The sequence below is a fragment of the Strigops habroptila genome, chromosome 9 (genome assembly GCF_004027225.2).
Source record: "Strigops habroptila isolate Jane chromosome 9, bStrHab1.2.pri, whole genome shotgun sequence".
NCBI classification, from domain to species: domain Eukaryota; kingdom Metazoa; phylum Chordata; class Aves; order Psittaciformes; family Psittacidae; genus Strigops; species Strigops habroptila.
The window spans coordinates 15,508,674-15,528,062 of NC_044285.2; the positions used below are offsets into that span (position 1 = coordinate 15,508,674).

The 19,389-nt window shown below is 38.6% G+C and overlaps 2 protein-coding genes across 3 annotated transcripts in view; both read right to left on the reverse strand.

Moving 5' to 3' along the window:
* MYO1E (myosin IE) overlaps window positions 1-16,830 on the reverse strand; it is a 252,434-nt gene extending 235,604 nt beyond the window's left edge. Inside the window, exons 1-2 of the mRNA XM_030497694.1 lie at window positions 16,736-16,830; window positions 7,435-7,574 (exon numbers count right to left, since the gene is read on the reverse strand). The gene's annotated coding sequence lies outside the window, so the exon portion shown is untranslated. The remainder of the gene's footprint in view (window positions 1-7,434; window positions 7,575-16,735) is intronic.
* Window positions 13,507-19,389, reverse strand: part of THSD4 (thrombospondin type 1 domain containing 4) — a 278,723-nt gene continuing 272,840 nt past the window's right edge. For both annotated transcript variants that reach the window (XM_030497701.1, XM_030497702.1), the window contains one exon: window positions 13,507-19,024. In XM_030497701.1, the coding sequence (XP_030353561.1) occupies window positions 18,882-19,024 (143 nt within the window). In that variant the 3' untranslated portion in view covers window positions 13,507-18,881. The remainder of the gene's footprint in view (window positions 19,025-19,389) is intronic.

Consider the following 19,389-nt stretch of genomic DNA (forward strand, 5'->3'; position numbering starts at 1 on the left):
AATATGAAACATGTTAAATCGGCAATCCCAAATTTGTGGGCAGTTTAATCTGTCAAAATTTTAATTTTAGGAGAGTCATTAACAGCAAAATGACTCTGCAAATATTCCAATGCAACTCAGAGTTCACCAACTTACATTAATCTTTAGCCATTTTATGCATAAAGCATGCAGCAAATGTCTGCTTCGTTCAGATCAAATTTAAGGTAAATATACATTTAGATAGCTTTCTGCCCTACTTCTATACAGTTAAATGTATAATACTCCAGTAGAATGTTTATGCTTAAATGGCTGTAGACAGATGCAAGAAAAAAATTCAGTAAAATGATTTATAGTTAACCCTTCAGAAGAAATAAAGACTACCAATTTCAACTGGATTCAACTGGGTTACACTGCAACGGAACCAAACTCTGAATCCTACCTGGCAGCTGGCATTAGATGCTTAGTTAATCAAGCTTAACTGCAACTATCAATCTATCAGTTGCTTAACTGCAGCTATCATTGCTTTCTGCCTTCCATGGCACATAAGGAATTAGATTTTAATATGAATGACTTACAGATGCTAAACCCCTTGCTTAAAAATCTATGAGCCTTTAGTGGTAAGGTATACTATGGACAATATGCATTTTAATAGTATAAAATCCTGAAGATATTCCTTCAGCTTTCCTTCTTTCTAAATGAAGACAACAATGTTTAGGTTTATCATCATTATTATTCTTCACTTGCAAAGGAAGATCACAACAATACACTTCTAACTCTGTAGACAGTAACACAGCTGCAACTCATTCCAGTTTGAAAACATAGGCATTATATTTGGTAGTAAATTCATCACCAGTAGGTAGCATGTTGGAATGAATATATAATTAGCTTGAGATAGTACTTTCGGAAGATCACTGTGAGCTCATTCAGCTACTTGCCACCAACTGCAGCTGCTTTTTAAAATTTAATAACAACATTACCAAAAAATATCTTGTTTAAAAAAAAAACCAAAAATCTCTGGACTAGGATTTCTCCAGAACAACTTAGAGAAAGAAGCCATTCCTTGAAATAGTGGTGTGCATCCATCTGCTGTACCTTACTGTACCTGTCAGATGTCATGAATTACATTACCAAACTGTAGCATATGTCTCAATTTGTTAAAATACTCACTGTAAACAAAAAAGAAGAAATAATCATCCTCTTGTTGGATAACTTCCAGGACCCAGTACTTTCTCCTGCCATCGCACCACAGCTTTGTAATGAAAACAGACCTCATATAACAAGCTCTAAGCTCACCCAAGAATAGTCTCTTTATGCAAAATTCTTCACAAAATTAGAAAAGTGCTATGTGTTCTAAGGCATGCACTCTGATTTTAAGACATTTTGGTAGAAGCCAGCTAAAATTACTGGTATGACCACATTATCGATTAAGGAATTTTGCAATACCACACGCAATTAAGGAGGAACCAGAGAATACTTATAAGAAAAAGGGAACAGTGAAACACCCCAACTTACATGAACGTTCTCCTAAAGTGCAAAGATGCTGTAGCAATACTCTGCCATTATCAAGTACCTGATTAAACTTGATTTTTGTTAAACCAGCTGTATCTTTGCATCCCTTATTTGTAAATAAATATTACCCCTCACTGATCTCTTAATTAGTCTCCAATATGCTATTTGATACTTCAAAACTGTCAAAGCACAGTTGCTGTTAAGCATGATCCTCTGAATGCAACTTTTCCCACTTCTGATTTATGACCATTAACTATATTTCAGTTTCAACACCATCTGATAGAAAGACAAATTAGCATTTTCTTAATACAATTTATTCAGACACAAGAAGTGCCAAAACTTCTGTTGAGAAATCTGCAAACACATGTATATCCCCTTTGTTCAAAAAGTTTCGTTAAGCCACTGTCCTTTGCTCTCCAAGGTAAAGAAAAGATTATTTAAAACAGTGCTACATAGCAATGCAATCATATTGGTATAAATATTAGACTATTTTTTAGGTTTTACTATGTTGTTATACAATGGAAAAGAACAAGCAACACCAAGAGGCAATGTTTCTCTACAAATTTTGCTAAAATAATGTGTCAGTTTAAAAGTTCAAACAAATGCCAACAAAAATCCAATACAGCTGTCAAAGGGCTATTCAAGTGCACGTTGGCTACAGAGCCATCACTGCTCCAGAGCTGTAATGAGAAAATGGCTGGCAAGGAACACACAGGAAAGAACATCTGCAGTTGGAAATTTTAGTATTGATAGAAGTTGCTCTTTGGAGCATTTGCTGTGGTGAAAGACGCTTGTAGGCAAAGGCCCAGCCCTTAACCCTTCTTCAGAGGCTTTCCATGGCATGTGTGTGCATGCTGGACACATGGCAGAATTCTTCTCTGTACAATCTGAAAACTGAGTTAAGCTCTCACGAAGCAACGTATATCACAGCAAGTTCTTGTCCCTGTTATGCCTTCTGAGAGTATCTGTTCACAGCTTCAGAAAAGATGATTTTTTCATTTAGTTTCTCAGCAATGTTCTCATCACTTGTAACACAACAGCCAGGAAGTAGGTGTTTGTGAGAGAGAATATATAATCATTCTTATGAAAATCTTGTGAAAGGCACAGCACCTTAGAGATATTTTTTTTTGGGGGGGGGGGAGTGGGTTGGGGGAAGTGACATTGCAGTGATCTGACTCAGGTTAATGAAAGTATTTATGAACACATCCTATACTTCAGATTTCTATGTGGAAAAAACAATTATATTTTCTTCATTATTACTTTATCAGGAGAAAACAGAAATCAACCACCTGATCCATACCCTGCTTAGAACCTTCTTCTAGCAAAATTGATCCGGACTAGTGGCAGAGAGGGCTTCCTTAGGAGATTCAGTACTCTCACAGCCCTCTGACAGAAGAGCTATTACAGGTCTTTTTGCACTAGTTCAACAGAACTCCTCATGAAGTCTTTTCATTATGAAATGGGCAAGGTACTGTTAAAGTATTTGTGCTCCCAAGTTTCCAGTTTTTGGAAAGCATACTGCAATGTTCTGAAAATGAAAGGCACCGAACAAAGCAAACTTATGCCACTTCTCAAGCACATCTAAATGCTGACTTATGTTGAAAGATAAAACAAACCATGAAGAGTTAAAAAAAAACCACCACAGCAAAACAAGCAAAAAGGGAGTGTTCGCAATGATACTAGCTGTAGTCACTACACATTGTTATTTGGCCTTCTCTGTTGTAAGGCACTTGCATCTCAACTGCAGCTAATATTTTCTAACTGAAAAGCTACAACATGCCAATAGAAATCTGAAGTAGAAAGTTGCACAGTCAATGTAATTCCTAACTACAATTTCCACTCCCTCTGCTCTATAATAACCAGAAATCAAGTAATGGAAAAGACTGTTTTTCTTAATAGTATTAATTTAAATGAAAATAAATGGATCCAGTTTCATTTCAAAATTTTCTTAGCTGTGCTTCAAGTGCCTGCAGGCTACATGCTGCCTCAGACTATATGCATCTAGATCAAGGAGAAGGGAGGTGACCTTCCCATACGGGTGCTGTATGAGCACCAACTCTGAAAGTGAAAGGACCTAAGCTTTAGAATTAAATTCCTTTCCAACTTCTCTCCAACTTTTCTGTTGTTGGTGATAACTTCAGGAAAAAAGGGAAAAAAAAAAAATAATAAAAATGTTACACCCAGGGAGTGGGCAGGACTTGGGATGTATTCAGTTCAAAACGTATTCAGATACGACCATGCTGCTTAACAAAGCACATTAAAACACAAAATGTGGATATGTAACTGAAATAAACACGTTTAAATAAAAGATCTCAGGATACTATGTTTATCTAGATGAAAATATCTATAAAGACTCTCCAAATCAGACAGTGCAGATTTTAGTTTCCAATAAATATTAAAAAACTTAAACTAAAAAAAAAACCCAAACCCAAACCTGTCCTCCTTTAGTAAAAAGTGACTCTGCATCTCCTGTGGAATACTAGGAGGCTGTAGAGCCAAACTGAAAGAAGCAAACTAGCTGACAACTATTTTTAAGTATTTTATTGTATTCTTATTCTGAGTGATAAAAACAAAGATGCAAATGCCCACATGCAACTATGTGGGCATTATTATCAATTAATCCAAGATGACTCATACCAAATTAAACCATGTCTTTCCAATACAGGACTGAAAAGATCCTAAAGGTACTGATACTGCATTAATGTCGAGAAACTACAACTTAACTTCTGGAAGCAGGGGGAGGGGAAAGCAGTCATTCCTTCTGCCCTTTTAAAAGCAAAATCACCAGTTTTCAGCAGCAGAAGCTGAAAAGGAATGGCAGAAGTGGCAACTGAATTTTACAGCACTCTTGGTCTGATCGGTCATTGCTCATGTACACAGCCAAGTGCTTCAACCTTTTTGCTAACAACATTCAAAACCACAGTGGATTTACTGCTCGATTTCCGTATGTTATTGAAGTGATTCTAGGAAAAGTGACACTCGGGAACCATGTGACTATGATAAAATGTTGAAGGTTCTGATATTGCAGAAATCTCACAAAAAAAAAAAAGTCTGTATTTTCACATTAACACTGCAGAAATTCAAACCTAGAATATCCTAGGAATTTATGGAGGCATGTTATTTAAGTCAAAGAGCTTTGGATTATATGTCTCTTGCTGTTCAAGAGGAAGCGTCTACAAATTGAAAACTCCGCCTGCAAAAGATAGAACTGGCATGCAAGAAATTAAGAAGCAGGTATGCAAGAAAGATGACAGAAAGAATGAGTGGAGAAGAGTGGCTTTAAGCAATACAGGCCTTTGGTTGGAAAAATGAATACATCTAAATTAAAACTTCAGCCTGAGGTTTCCCAGGCCAGACAGCCAAGTTCAACTCCAGCATGACGAGAACAAGCTTGTACATAAGAAGGAACAGAGGTCTCCAGAAAATACAGGATTGGAGGATCCACTGTTCATAACTCGGAAATGCATAAAAGAATGTGCTTTCTATGAATACATATTTTAAAATACATACTCATTTTTAAAAATCCCAAAACAAACAAAAAACCCCCAAAGAAAAGCATATCCCTGAAGTAGGATATGAATCTAGCTGAACGACAACTGAACTATCGTTCTGTAGCACAGAAACAAGTACTCAATTCAGAGCTCATTAAAATCAAAATAAATTGGATGCTCACTGCAAGGGGAGGCTGTATATAAATTTCATCTACTTATCCACTCCTGCCAGATCCTGAATCAAAACAAGAGTCTTTTCTTTCAGCAGCCCCCCCCCCCAAATATGCTTATTTCCTGAAATGAAGCACAGCTTATTCCTTATTTCACAGGATACAGATCACCCAAGACAAATAGAATCACTTTATTATTCTTATCATTATTGCTGTACTATACAGTCAAGAACAGAAGTTTCAAAAGATTGCTTAGTCCATCTTCCTGTCCTTCGGCAAGATTCAAAAATAAACATCTGTCTAAATTATCCTTATCCTGTAACAATTCTACCATAACACCCCCAGTCAGAAAATAATTCTTTTTACACATGGTAAAAGTAATCTTCCTTCTTGAAAATTAGATTGCCTTTTTTTTCCCCCTATCCTTTCAAGACTCTCTTCTTGATCAGTAGCCTTCTAATGGTCAAAATAATTACATCAAAAAACCTAAAATAAATTCACACTGTGGACTGTTAAATCCATGTCCAGGCTTCCTCTTCCAGAATAAACAAACCTAACTCAACTAAAAATTGCTCATAGTGGATAGAGGCAAACATATTTTGCTTTCCCTTTTCCGGACTCCTTTCAATTCACCAGTAATAATCTCCATATTACATATAATTCCAGTATAGATCTTCTCAATTCTAGTGAGAGAGAAATCATTACTCTTGCATGAGCTCGGGTTGGTAAAAAAAAAAAGTCACTGCTACATGCTACTTGTAATTAATCATCTTATTTGATTTTTCTTGCAATGCAGTTATTCTCCAGTTTCCATTTGATCATTTAATTTTACACACCAAGTGCAGTATTTTATAATGTAACCTTTCCCTATTTTATTTCACTTTACTGATTTCAGATTACAGTTTCAATTCACAATTTGGCTTTCTATTCTTGCCCTTAGAAGTGCTTGCATAAAACATGGAAATTCAATGTGTATACATGTAAGTATACATCCATAAGAATTAAGAACTTAAGCTGATCCACTGTTTGCACATCTGCCACACACATATTATCTGTTGCCCTCATTCTTTACTTCTATTAATAACATAAAAAGTATTTCATGCTCTGCATCCAAGTCCCACAGGTTGTACTTACTCACCTGGTACAACAGCATAATTTATCAATTTACATCAAGAAAAGATAAGGGAAGTCAGGCATTTTTAGGACGTTTTTGTATGCTAAAGAAGATTATGCCCAATTCAATTTTTTTGTGGGGGGGGGAGGAGGAAAGGGAATCAAATTATTACAGTTTAGCTTAAAAAAAGACGTTTTAATGAAAAACAGTAGCTCATACAATAATGACAAATTAAAAGTAGCATGTGTCAAATTGCTACAGCAAGAACATGATTAAAAATGGACACAGTGTTCTAAGTGTTAGAATGTGAAGTACGCACAGAATATCCCTCTCCTTAAACTGAAAGCAATCTTTCAAATAAACACATTTTTCCAGGGTTCTCTACTAACAGCTATAAAAAAGTTAGTAGAACATTTGTATGTATGTTCTTCCTTTCTCTCCTTCACTACCTCATTGTTGAAATAGCATAAAGGTTTACTGCTGCTACGGGCTCCTACTTCTTCAGAATTTTGAGTCAAAACACATCAGAAAAGTGACTGAACACCTGTGCATTTAAATAGCTAAACGCACCACTCACCAATCTCTAGGATGAAACTATAAAGCATTATGACATTTTATTCTCCAGTCTTAATCAGAACTCAGTGCTAAGCAAGTTGGTCCAGTTACCAAGCAAAAATGATTTTTCAGGCAGGTGCTTTCTGTAATTAAGCTGGCCTGGATTTTACAAACTCACCTTTCCCTTTATTCTGCAGCAACCAAACAGCATTCACTCATAGTTACAAGCCCACCTGACCTAGTGAATGTATGACAGTCTTTTTAAGCAAGTCACACTACTGCTACTTCAGCCTGTAACCTTAGCATACTCCTTCTTTCTAAGGCAATAGCAACCATTTCCAAGAAAATTTAACTTTAAACTGTAAAAAAGAAAAAAAAAAGGGAAGCATTCTTTCCACAAAACAAACAAGAACACCAAGAGACTTTTTTCAGACAGCAGAAAATCTGGTTCAAAGAGAACATCCTAGTGGTGAAAACACAGTATCTGATAATTTTAGCCCTTTGCTTATTGCTGCTGCTTGTAAAAACAAATTACTACATAGTAGGATAAGCATGTTGGATGCTTCTCAGAGAGCTAATCAAGTGAACAGTGGATAAGAAAAACAACAGAGGATACCTCAGACTTGCTCCAAAGCATCATCTTCGGCTCCAGTAAAATTTTCTTCCACTGGCACGTTTCTTCCTGTTTCACTATGAAGCCAGAAGGTACATCCCTTCCAAGGCTTATGCAAAGCTGAAGCAACAGCCAGCCATGTCCTAAGGGAAAGAATACACAGTTTAGTGTACTTCTCATGGCAACACACAAGTAGTTTTGATCTTCTCTTGCAGGTAATAGGAGATCCATTCACGTAATAGAAATGTTTTTGACCAAAGACTGGCTGGTATTGCATCTAGTGTAGCTCCCTTTGCATTTTGCCAATTTACTCTCCAACCGCCAAATTCATGGTTCTGTAAACGCTTACTAGCAATTTCAAGAGTTTTCCAGAGCAAGGAGGGTTACCTTCACAAAGCTCCACCACAACACAATACCAAAACGGCTGGTTCTCCTGGCACACTTTGTGCTTTGTTTCAGCCTCGCACCACAGGAACACATGACAATGTAACAGCCAGCTGGTAACTTGAATTGAGAAGTAGGAACTGTTTGCATGTGTTTACCATTACCAGAGCCTGAGAATACTGAAAATAGCTGCCACTTCTTCCTCACAAGCGCTATCCTCTTGGTCATACAAATAAATATAAAGCAAAAATAAAACTACATGATGCACACAGTTCCCTATCTTAAAAGGATCCAACTTCTACTGGATTACTATAACTGCGATCCAGTGCCATTTCAGTCATCTGACTTAAGATTCAGAAACTGGAACTAGAGATGGTAAGGTCCAGGTAGTTATAATCCACACGGTTGCACAGGAACATTCACTAAGGTTTGGGGTGATTTGTTTGGGGTTTTTGTGTTGTTGTGTTTGTTTGGTTGTTTTTTGTTTTTAACATGCATAGCAAGAAACCAAATCGGAATGTTGGGGAATTACATTATTTGCATTTTTACCAAAGGAATCCACAGAGGTACAGTTCATAGATACAACTTTCAGATGCCGGCTTATCTACCACACTGGAGAAAGATTACCTGTGCTCCAAATAACAGATTCCAAATGACAGTTTCTGCTGGTTTTAGCTTCAATTGAGTTAATTTTCTGCATAGTAGCTGGTATAGGGCTCTGTTTTGGAGCTGTGCTGGAAACAGTGTCAATAACACTGGGATATTTTAGTTACTACTGAGCTGTGCTTACACAGTGTCAAGGCCTCTTCTGCCTCTCACCCCACCCCACCAGTGAGCTAGCTGGGGTGCACAAGAAGTTGGGAGGGGATATAGCTGGGACACAGCTTTGCTTGTGCACACAGCTTTTGCTTTACCTTAATTGTCTTTATCTCAATCCACGAGTTTCCTCACTTTTACTCTTGTAACTCTCTCCCCCATTCCAACACAGGGGCAGTGAGCAAGTGGCTACATGGGGCTGAGTTGCTGGCTGGGGTTAAACCATGACGCAGTCTGGCACTAACGAACGATTTTACAGTTGCTGAACATAAATTAAATTGAAAGCCCATAATGTGATTTCCTTGATAATCACTGGTATGTTTCTCTGATCCATTTGCGTTCATATGTCCTGGTAATTGCAATCACAGTGCAGGTGCATTACATTAATTCTGTATTACGTGCACTTCAAGTATTTATTTTTCTATGCCTTACTCAAAATTTCACAATGACTAAGTAGGAATGCAGTATAAAAGCTATTTTAATATTAGAGTAAATTAACTTTTGGTTCGTGATGTACCCTATTGGATTTTTCCTCTTTTGAAAGTCAGTTTTCCTTTTTCAAACATTCACTTTCTTTCGATTTATCCCAAACAAAAACGAGTATCAAAGAACAAACATACTAAAACAGCCGAGTGCAATGAAGAAAAGATCAACAGAAATGATCTACAGTCCCCAAAGCTGTGCCAGACATTTATGTGCATTTATTTCCTTTCCTCCACTCAGTAACTGCTTCAACTCTACACCAGAATCTCTGCTTTGGACCTCAAGATTCCAATCAAATCTTCACGGGCATTTCAACTGTATAAAACAACACAACTGACATTCCAATCTTAATATTCTTCATAGTTCAGAGAACACAACTATAGAGCACTCCCCCCTTCAACTTTCTTCAGTAAAGAGTGACCATTTGTCCCTACCAGTTAAAAAGTCTCCAGAGCAAAAAGTACTCTTTGGAACAAACTCAGCAGTGGAAGCCACTGATGACAGTTCTAAGTCCACCTGTAGTTCCTGCACATCTGTTTTCACTTACAGTTGTTCCCTATCATTCATTAAATTTTAAAAATGCATATATTTCTAAAAAGCACATAGATTTCCAGTAAAATACAATAATAATAATAATAATAAGGGGTCGTACTACATATTTTTTCTCCCCTCTTTCATAAACTTCATATGGAAAAAACATTGAGAGAAAAAAGCTCTATTGGATATTCATCTGTTCTTGGTAAGGAGCATTAACATCATCCAGACTTAATTGGGCCATGCCTCCGTACCACAGGTAAAGAAAAAATCCTTGTTTTTTAGAATCACTGGAGTAAATAGGCCTGTTTTTCTTCTGGCACTTGAAATAGAATCAAAGGCCTAATACAATTTTACATAGGTCTTACTTTCCTTAGCAATCTAGTACATAAATCATCTAAGGTAAACAGAAGTGTTCTCAACTTTATTTAAGAAATGTATGTGGGGGGAAAAAAAAAGCTCCATTAGAGACAAGATCAGCTTATCGTTTTATGAGTGTTAACACCCACAGAAGGCAGGAGGAACTAGCCCCCTGATAAAAGCCTCTCACAGCATGTCACACAAATGCAAGTTAATAAGGACAGAAGAATTGTCAAAACCACCACAGCAAAGACACAATTTCCATTCTCTTCTACCAGTAGCAAATCTAGTAGCAGGATGCAAAAGGAGACATCTTAGAATTACTCACTTGCATCTAACCTACTGCTCAGGAAAAGGCTGACTGCTGATACAGTGAAGGAGAATGCACCTTGGAAACCACAAAACAAAAGCTCGGAACAAACAGAAGTGGCATTTCAGTATGGGTTCAACTCCTAAAGAAGGTAAAATTTGAGACTTTAACATAAAAATTCTCCTTTTGTGTCTTGACACCAGAGAAAAATCTAAAGATCCACTTCAATCTTCTGAGCACCCATCTATTAAAAAAGAGCTGTTTAACATATAATTGCAGAAAATTGTATTTTGTAATACGGTAACAAGTAATAGTTGATGAGAAGTAATTCAGTTAAACAAGTGATTTAAACAGCATAAATGAGGTATCTGTTGGCTTTTCATTTGTTTTGTTGATTGTTTTTAACAAGACTGCAGGGAAGTTTTAAGTCAAAATTAGGATTATGTGTGTAAATACATGATTGGAAGGACTGCAGACAACAGAGCCAGGCTCTTTCCATGGCTGTGCAGTGAGGCAATGGGCACAAACCGAACAAACAGTGAATTCCATCTGAAAATAAGAAAACAGCTTTGGATGATGATGATATTCAAACCTGACTGGACATGGCCCTGGGCAACCTGCCGTTACTGACCCTGCTTTGAGCAAGGGCATTGAAGCAGATGGCCTCCAGAGGTGCCTTTCAAGCTCAGCTATTGTGTGAAGAGCTTTGCATTTCTTTCTGGATAGGTGATATGCTACATTCTCTCTCTCTGTATACATATACCTCAAAAAAACCCCAAGCTAACCAAATCAAAGGTGATTGCTGTTTCTAAACCAATGCTAAGATCAGCCTAGCTGTGGAAGGCAGCACTGACTTCTCTGTATTTGTTCCTCACTGGAACTTGCATCCTGTGGAAAGCCAAAATTATGGGTTTGGGTTCTCTTAAAGGCAACTCTTTGATTTTACCTCATCAATAAACTCCATAACTGTTTCCTTTTGTTCCCAATTCCTTTAAATGTGGCTAGCTACAGCTACATAAGACTGCTTACATAGGAATGTTCTGAACCAACAAAAGTTTAACACAGAAATAGGGTGTGGAGCCAGGCATTAAAGATGAGCACTCTGCACTCAACAACTGATCAGTGCAGGGTTGCACACAGCTTATGTACCTTTGGCTACAGTATTTGCCTGCAGACAGATCCACTCTTGGCATCAGCCATCGGAAGCAGTGAACCCACAGTCTCTGGCCTGAAACAGGTGGCATGTTGTGATATGAAACCCTTTTCATGCTAGTCAGGTGTGAAGGCTCTGACAAATCACCACACATATGGGTGTGACCACCTCGCTGATGTACAAAGATGGTGGGGAAAAAGTACTGCATCTGTTACAGGACTCCTGATTTTACCCTGAACACGGGGAAGAAGACCAAAGAATTTATTGTCGTATAATTTTATGGCTTAGTAACTCAAGTTCTACTTTTTCTTAAAACCTAAATGTCTATTAAACATAGATAGGCACCTTGCCACCTGCAGAGCCCAGGGAGAGGGAAACAAGCGCTAGGGGCAGGAAGGGCGGCCCAGGCCGGTCCCGCGCTTACCCCGTCGGTGCACACGTCCGGCTCTGCCTTACAGCGCGGCGGGGAAGCACGTTCCGCACTACCGAGATCAGGCCCCTCCGCGGGCAGCCGCGGACCGTGCGCGGGGCGGGCGCCGCGGCCGCCTCTCCTCAGCGCGGGGCACAGCAACCGCCGCTGAGGGAGCGCGCGCACCCGCCTGCGCCACACGCCCGCCGTTCCAGCGCGAGAGGCGCGAGGCGCGGCGCGTGCCCACAGGCCCCCCCCTCTCTCCGCGCCCTCCCCCCCCCACCTCACCCCCCGCGCGCAGGCGGCGTGGCGGCTGTGACCGTGGCGAGTGCAATGGCGGAGCTCAGGGTAAAACGCAGAACGTAGAATCCGGCTGGATCCGGAACGCCTCGTAACAGCAAAGAGGAAGGGTCAAAAACAGCATCTCCGGAAAAGTTCTGGAATTGTTTTTCTCTCTTGGAATTTCACTTATTTATAGGGAAATTATAATGCAATGTAACTGCCTGTAGTGCTGGTCTCGTTATGCTGGAGTAAGGAAAAAACGTGGGATCCTTCAGCAGCTACCAACAGAAATTCCACCTGTAGAGTTGCAGGCTCCCTCAGCACCGGAACGTGTTCTGTGGTAGGAACACAGCTGCACACACACACACCAAGGTTGTTTTGCTGTCACATTGCTGATTTTCCAGTGGTAAAGCACCGACTGCAAAACAGATGCAATTACAAAGAACTTCAAGATTCCAAACCTCGAGCACCAGCTCAGTCATGGCACAGCAGGCACTGCTGCTCCAGGAGGGGTTGCATCCCACCTCCTGTTAACACAAACTGCTCCTGTGGCTGAGTCTGTGTGGTGAAGTGACAGAGCCTTACCCTGCACATGGACAGGCAAGGTGAGAACACATTGGGAGCAGACCTGCTGAGGACAGGAACGGGCCCCCATGGACCACCAGGAAATGGCCGCCTTTCCTGTGTATAATAGACACCAGTGTCTCGGGGGCAGTCTGTCAGGATGCTGCTATCACTTGTGCAAGGCTGCAACACAGCTTATGCAGCCTTTTGCAACGTGGTTATATTTTGTCCACTTCTAAATTTGAGTAAGGATTTCCTTGGTGTTTGTACCCTTGTTGATACTTGATTCTCAAGAAGTTCTGGAAGAACAAATCAAATAAGAAAGAAACCATGGCACAAATTCATCTTGAATTACTTTATTTTTCACAATAATAAAAAATAAATTAGTCATAAACAAAAATAGTTAACATTTTTTCATCAAAGAGAAAATGTATACAATATGGAAAGGATGCTGTACAGTTCTGGTTCAGGTGCATTGCCATGGATACATATTCCTGAACGAGTCAGAAAGCAATTTGCCTATATTCTCCCCCTTTAATTCACTCAAGGAACTGGCTAATCAGAAAGTTTAGGAAATTGTATTATGGATTTACAGTATGACATATATACAAAAATATATATGTAATACCTGTGCTATAAAATTCCCTAAAAAGCTGGGTTAGTATAATGAAAAAGCTGGACAAAATTTGAATCGTATATGTAAATAAATACATATTAGGTCCCTTTTAATAAAAAATCTGCCTATTCTAAATATTTGAAATATTTTGGTGCAGTGGCTTGTTCCATAGACACAGCTCAGAATTACATATTTCCCATAGACATCTTGTATTTACAAATAACAACAAAATAAGTTATAATAAAGTATATCCTTCTGCCAAAATCAATTATGAGGGTCAAGTAGAAAATTTTATACATATTAAAAAAGTTAGGGTTTCTTTTGTCTCCAATCCTTCCTGATCCTCTATGTAGATCCTGAGTGACTATGATGGGACTTCAAAAGTTTGTACGTACCCAACCCCTGCCAAGGCCACTGGTCTCGAGAGACCAAACACAGCACGGACGAAATAGTTCAGGGCAGCAATGAGAGCTGTCGCTGGAAGGTCAATGATTGCTCAAAATTAAGCTCCCCTCCTCTCCAGATATAGTGATAGTTATCTATAACCCATTATAATAAATGGGGATACGGAAGATTGGGAACTCACAACTTCTCGTTGCTAAAAACTGAGAAGCAGAGCTGAGTTCAGGTCTGGTGTGAGTTCCTTTAAAGGGAATTCTCCCCCTTTCACCAGGTCTGAGTGTCAGCCATACTGAGATACTACAGTGATGACAAGTTTGCTTGAAGATATATTGAAAATGCTTAGTGAGTGATTTTTCATTTCTGATATAGAAATAATTATTTTACTCCATTTTCTGAATAAACAACTAAGGTATCCCCCACAAACATATTCTGTAAGCTTAGGAATAAAGGAAGTTTACTTTCAGTGTTCAAAATTTCATGTTTTGTGTCTTCCAATTACAGACATGCACATAAATTACCTGCCTAATACACAGAACAGCTCTTAAGAAGCCAGAGACATTAAGTGTAAGTCTTAAGAAAACCAGGTAGACACACCGTTTTTCCTTTGTGAAGAAAGCAATTCTCTTTTTTTATGCAATAAATGTTTGAATGAAGAGCCACTACATACTTCAATAGCTGTGCAATCACAGGTTCACTGCACAGGAATGAATTCAGTAGGTACTTTAATACAGTGCGTTTAAAACTAGCCAGTATGGACACATGCACACACAAAAACCCCTACAAAAACAAACAGATCACTGGGCTGGCAGGAATATAGTTCTTTTAAATAGCTGGGCCTGGTTCCAACACGGATTCTTATCAACCAAATGGCCAGTTCAGTAATTCTGGCAAAATCAAATATTGTCATCCAAAGGACAAAGGGATGGAAGTGAGATGAGAGGAAGAGGAGGACACTTGTGGGTGTTAAAGGGAGACAGGTTGGGATGAGGATGAAGAAAAGCAAAGCCCTGGAAAGCACATTTTACTACTTACGGTGGTATAGATACAAAGAGTGGAAGCAAAGTATTTCCTTCAGGAAGGCATAACCTCCCCTTTTCTAGCCATAAGCTGTTTCCAGCATCTACCTCCTTCAGTGGCACCTTCTAGGACTCGCACATAAGCAAAGTAAGTAGCAAGGTCCTGGCAATAATGCTGCCCCATGTGGTCTTCTGTTCTATGAGTTTCACAGGGCTATACTGACCAATTTTATCAAGTCTATGAGCAAGTAACCTAACATCCTCTGCAACACATTGGGGTTTTTTCTGTATAAAAGGACCAAACTCTGAACTGCACCATGCTGTCATAAAACTGGGATTTAACCAACAACATTAAGCACTGCTTTATTCATACCCAAAGTTCTCCATTTGCTGAAATATTGGGGGGGGAAAAAAAAAAGAAAATAGATTATGTGTGTAAAGAGGAAGATACTATTTCCCTGTGCAGGGATACTGAGGTAGTCCTGCATTGCATCACTGGGCATACACTACAGCTGGACTTCCAGGCTAGCAGGCTTCCACAAACACGTCTCCCGCAGTGCTCTCCCCAGCACTCAACTGCCTGCTAACAACCTCGTCCCTAATTCAGAGCCCTGCGGACTGAAGGTCAGAGACATTAAAGCAGATACTAACTCTGTCTCATTGCTGGCCATGTCAGACAAAGGGTCAGTCCCACAGGAGCAACCCCTCATGCTTCCACACCATCATCTTCAGTTTTCTCAGCTAGTCAGAAGAAGGGAGAACTCCATATTCAGTGCTGCTAGTAAGAGCTCTCAAACTTGGCATCCAATTGCTATATACAAGCAATTCTGCCTACATATGTTTGGATCTGACATTGTGCAGGAGCTAGCAAACCCTGATGGACCCTTGATAAACAGCTGCACCAGCAGTCCTTAATTCCAGAAGGAGAGTGCTTCGGAACACAGAGCCTGCTCTGGATGGAGCTGATTTTGGCCAGCTGCATGTCTGCAAGACACGAAAGCTGTATGCGGATTTACCCCTATAAGCAGTTAAACTACTTAGACTCTTTAAATCAGCAATCTACAGCAATCTTCCTACACTTACTCTGGTGTTACTGGATTGTGTAAGGTGAAAATCTTTAAGGCAAGGAAGCATTTTTTTCCACCATTCTGTGGGATTTTGATGGTGTTAAAATGTCAGAAAAAGAAATTAAAGCATTCAAGCTCAAAAGCCTCCATCATCTCTTACTTATATTGGTTTTACACCCGCTCTAAGTCTACTGACTGCATTCATTAAGTCCACCTCTGATTTACAATGAAAGTAAAATCAGGCCGTCTGCAGGCATCATCCCAACTTGGTGCACTGCTCTATTAAAATAAACAGTTGCTATAGTCACATTTTCAAAAGTGCACTTTGCGTGATAGTGAAATCTTCTGTAGCACTTTCTTTGTATATAATATTACTACATAAAAGTGCTGAAAAGAAGGATTCGTTAGTTCATTTAGCAGGAACAACTACTTTGATTATGCTGACACACAACATGAGATGATAAATGAGTAAGTTCTGCAACATTCTGCAGTTTCCTTATTATCTGATGTTTAATTAGGTGACACAATCTTACTTTTGTTTTATCTGATACATCTGAAAAATGTCCCTTTACTAAAAAGTACAGTTTGTACAACCATAACTCACTGCATTCAATTCACAACGCTGTATACATTAGATGTAATACAGGATTATAGTGATATGTGTCTGTTTATATTCTTTGATATTTAGCTCCCATGAACTCTGTTTACTTTAGTGGCACCTTAATGGAGCCTACAAGATGATCATCTTTGTAAAATAACCTAATGGCTAATTTCAGAGCAAAATAACGTATTTTATAAAGGACCAGGATCACCTGTCTGAGTGGCTGTACCACAGCCAAAAGTGTGTGCCAGCAGATTATGTTCTGTGAACTGATTGCAAACCTGATTCCTCTCTGCATTTCATTTACCTTGTGGTTTTCAGAAAGCCTTTTTATGGGACAGGTACTTCCCTCAAGCTGACAGGATGCACTTCCTTGGGACAAAAGAGACAACAGCAAAAATTACATACTGTATGTCAAGATTTGCTGCAATGAGATATCCAGATGAAAATCTGTATTTACAAACACTGAATTCCAGAGTTGTTTATGCTGCACTTTCTCCGTATCATTCTTTGGTCAAGAATCTGAGGAATATAAAATGATCATAGACCTGTAAGTTATTTTCATGGATAAATCTTTATAATACAAGGGAATATGACTGTGAAAGATTCATGAACCAAATGAAAGGTTTTCTATTTCTAATTTCTGTTTCTAACAGCTTTATATCAATTAATTACAGTGAAAAAGCCCAGATCAAGGTGCACAGAAACAGCCAATGACATTATTGGTTTACAGTCACAAAGAGTAACTATCAATTTTGGGGGAAACGCTTCTTCATTTCACTTAGTCAAACAATAGTAGTTCATCCTGTCCAAAATATACTTTTTACCAGTGACCGAATCAAAAAAATCTAAGGTTTGTCTCCATTCTCTCTTCTACATCCTCTCCGCCAAGTCAGTAAGAAGAAAAGAATACACAGTGAGGCTCAAACATGGCTCTTCAGCAGCAGCAGGACACTTAATCACTGTTGTATCATATCACTGGGAGTGACTTAGCAGAGATTATTAAAATGGTTTTTGAACTCAGACAATAGGCACCTTAGAAATAGATGCATAGCTGGGTTATCACCAATTTACAAGCAATATGCTGTAATAAACAGCTGAATAAGCAGAGGTGTTTGTTTTATCCTTCAGCCTTATTTACACATTTGAAAGACCTCTCAGGTAAAGAGAATGTGCAGATAATGCAAAACATAGCACATTCAGTTTGCTTTTAGCAAGTCCCAAGCCTGACAACTGTAATTGCAGAATTGAAAAATCACCAATTCAGCTCTAAGTCTGGAGCCATTCTTAAGTAGTAGAAAAAGAATGATAAGAGTAGATCTGCAGGATGAAACATTGACTAAAAAAAGACAAGTATGTTGTAGATCAAAATCTGAAGAATGTCAGTAGCTAAGATCTTCTTTTTACAGATATTCAGCTACTACACTCATACTGCTCCCTGGTACCAAAAGTAACAGATTACTATAAAGCACAGAGGCCTGCATCCTTTGGTGGTTGTTTCAGAAACTGGTGACATATCCAGACTAGGTCTGGACAAAGTACTTTGGTATGGTAGTTGTTAAGCAGTAGTGCAGAGACATCAGGCACTGAAATAACTGTTCTACAGGAAGAAGACCTTGCCAAAGGAAAGTTACCTTTTTATAGCCACAAAGGCTCTTCAACTTTCTGGTAAATCTGTCTCACTGACAGCTGCAGTTGTTAAAGACTTAAAGGGTCTAGTGGCACTCTGGTAGGTAATGTATTTTAAAATCCATACAAAATTAGAAAAGTATAACTTCAAGAGTTTATGAATTAAATATTAAGGCACTTTTTGGCAGTCAAGTGTGTATATGTATTTGCTGCCTGAGGACAGGAAGTTACTTAAAAGTACAACTGAGAGAGCTTAACAGTGATTCTACTTTATTATGAATGGACCAAAGCAATTAAAAATATATGTTAGAGTTCTAAGAAACTGATGGTAAATGGATCTTCAAGGGTCTGGTTCTTTGTGAAGTAATTTTTCTCATGTGCATTTTTCACTGATTTAGTCACCTAATTTAAGGCAGTCCCAAATACCAAGTAAGAGCGAGCACTCAGAAAATAATGCAGCAGCTGTATCCATACTGGTCAAATATCTCCAGTAATTGCCTGTGACTGATCTAGTTTTCATTAATTTCACAATACTAAGGCTGGTATATTCTTTAAATAATTAGTTATCTGATGAGCAGGTGCAAAGAATAGTATCATTAAAAATTAATGCTTTAAAAAGGTTGTGGGTTTAAAACAAACATTTTTAAAAAAGATAATTGCACAATAACTGTAACTGAAAGGGTGTGAAATTTAACCATAGTCTTGATGTACTCAGCAATATAAAACCCATCTCTAAGAAGCTAAAACCTGCTGTAGTCAAACAGTAACACTGTTCAAGTGCCGTCTGAAGACTGAGATTGCTGCTTTGAGTAGAAGACTATTTGTTATCTACGTCCTAGAAACCCAGATTGTCTGTTTGCCACACGTGTACAGGATGCACAACAGGCTGTTTTGTAATAGGTGTAGACACAGAGCCGGGCCTGAACCACCACATTGCAATTGTAGTATTTGTCTTTGCAGTTCTCATCTGCGGAGAAAAAGGAAGAGATAAGAAATTTAAAAAAGCAATGTTAGAGCGACAAATAACCAACCCCCTATTTTTTACCACGTGAAATCCCTTGCACCTATATTTAAACATTCACTGTCATGTTAAAATAGGCTACCAATGCAAATTAGTTATATTATTTAAGATTTTCTATATTTAATACAAAGATACATAAAACTGTGGAAAACATGCACCTATCCCAGTTTATCCTGTTGTGGGGGTTTGGGGGAGTGTGTGTGTGGCTGTTTTTTGGTATATTTTTTAATATAGTTATCTTAAATTATTAACTTAAATAATTCTCAACTGAAGATTGTTGTAGAATGTGTTTCTGTCACTTGCATCTTCCT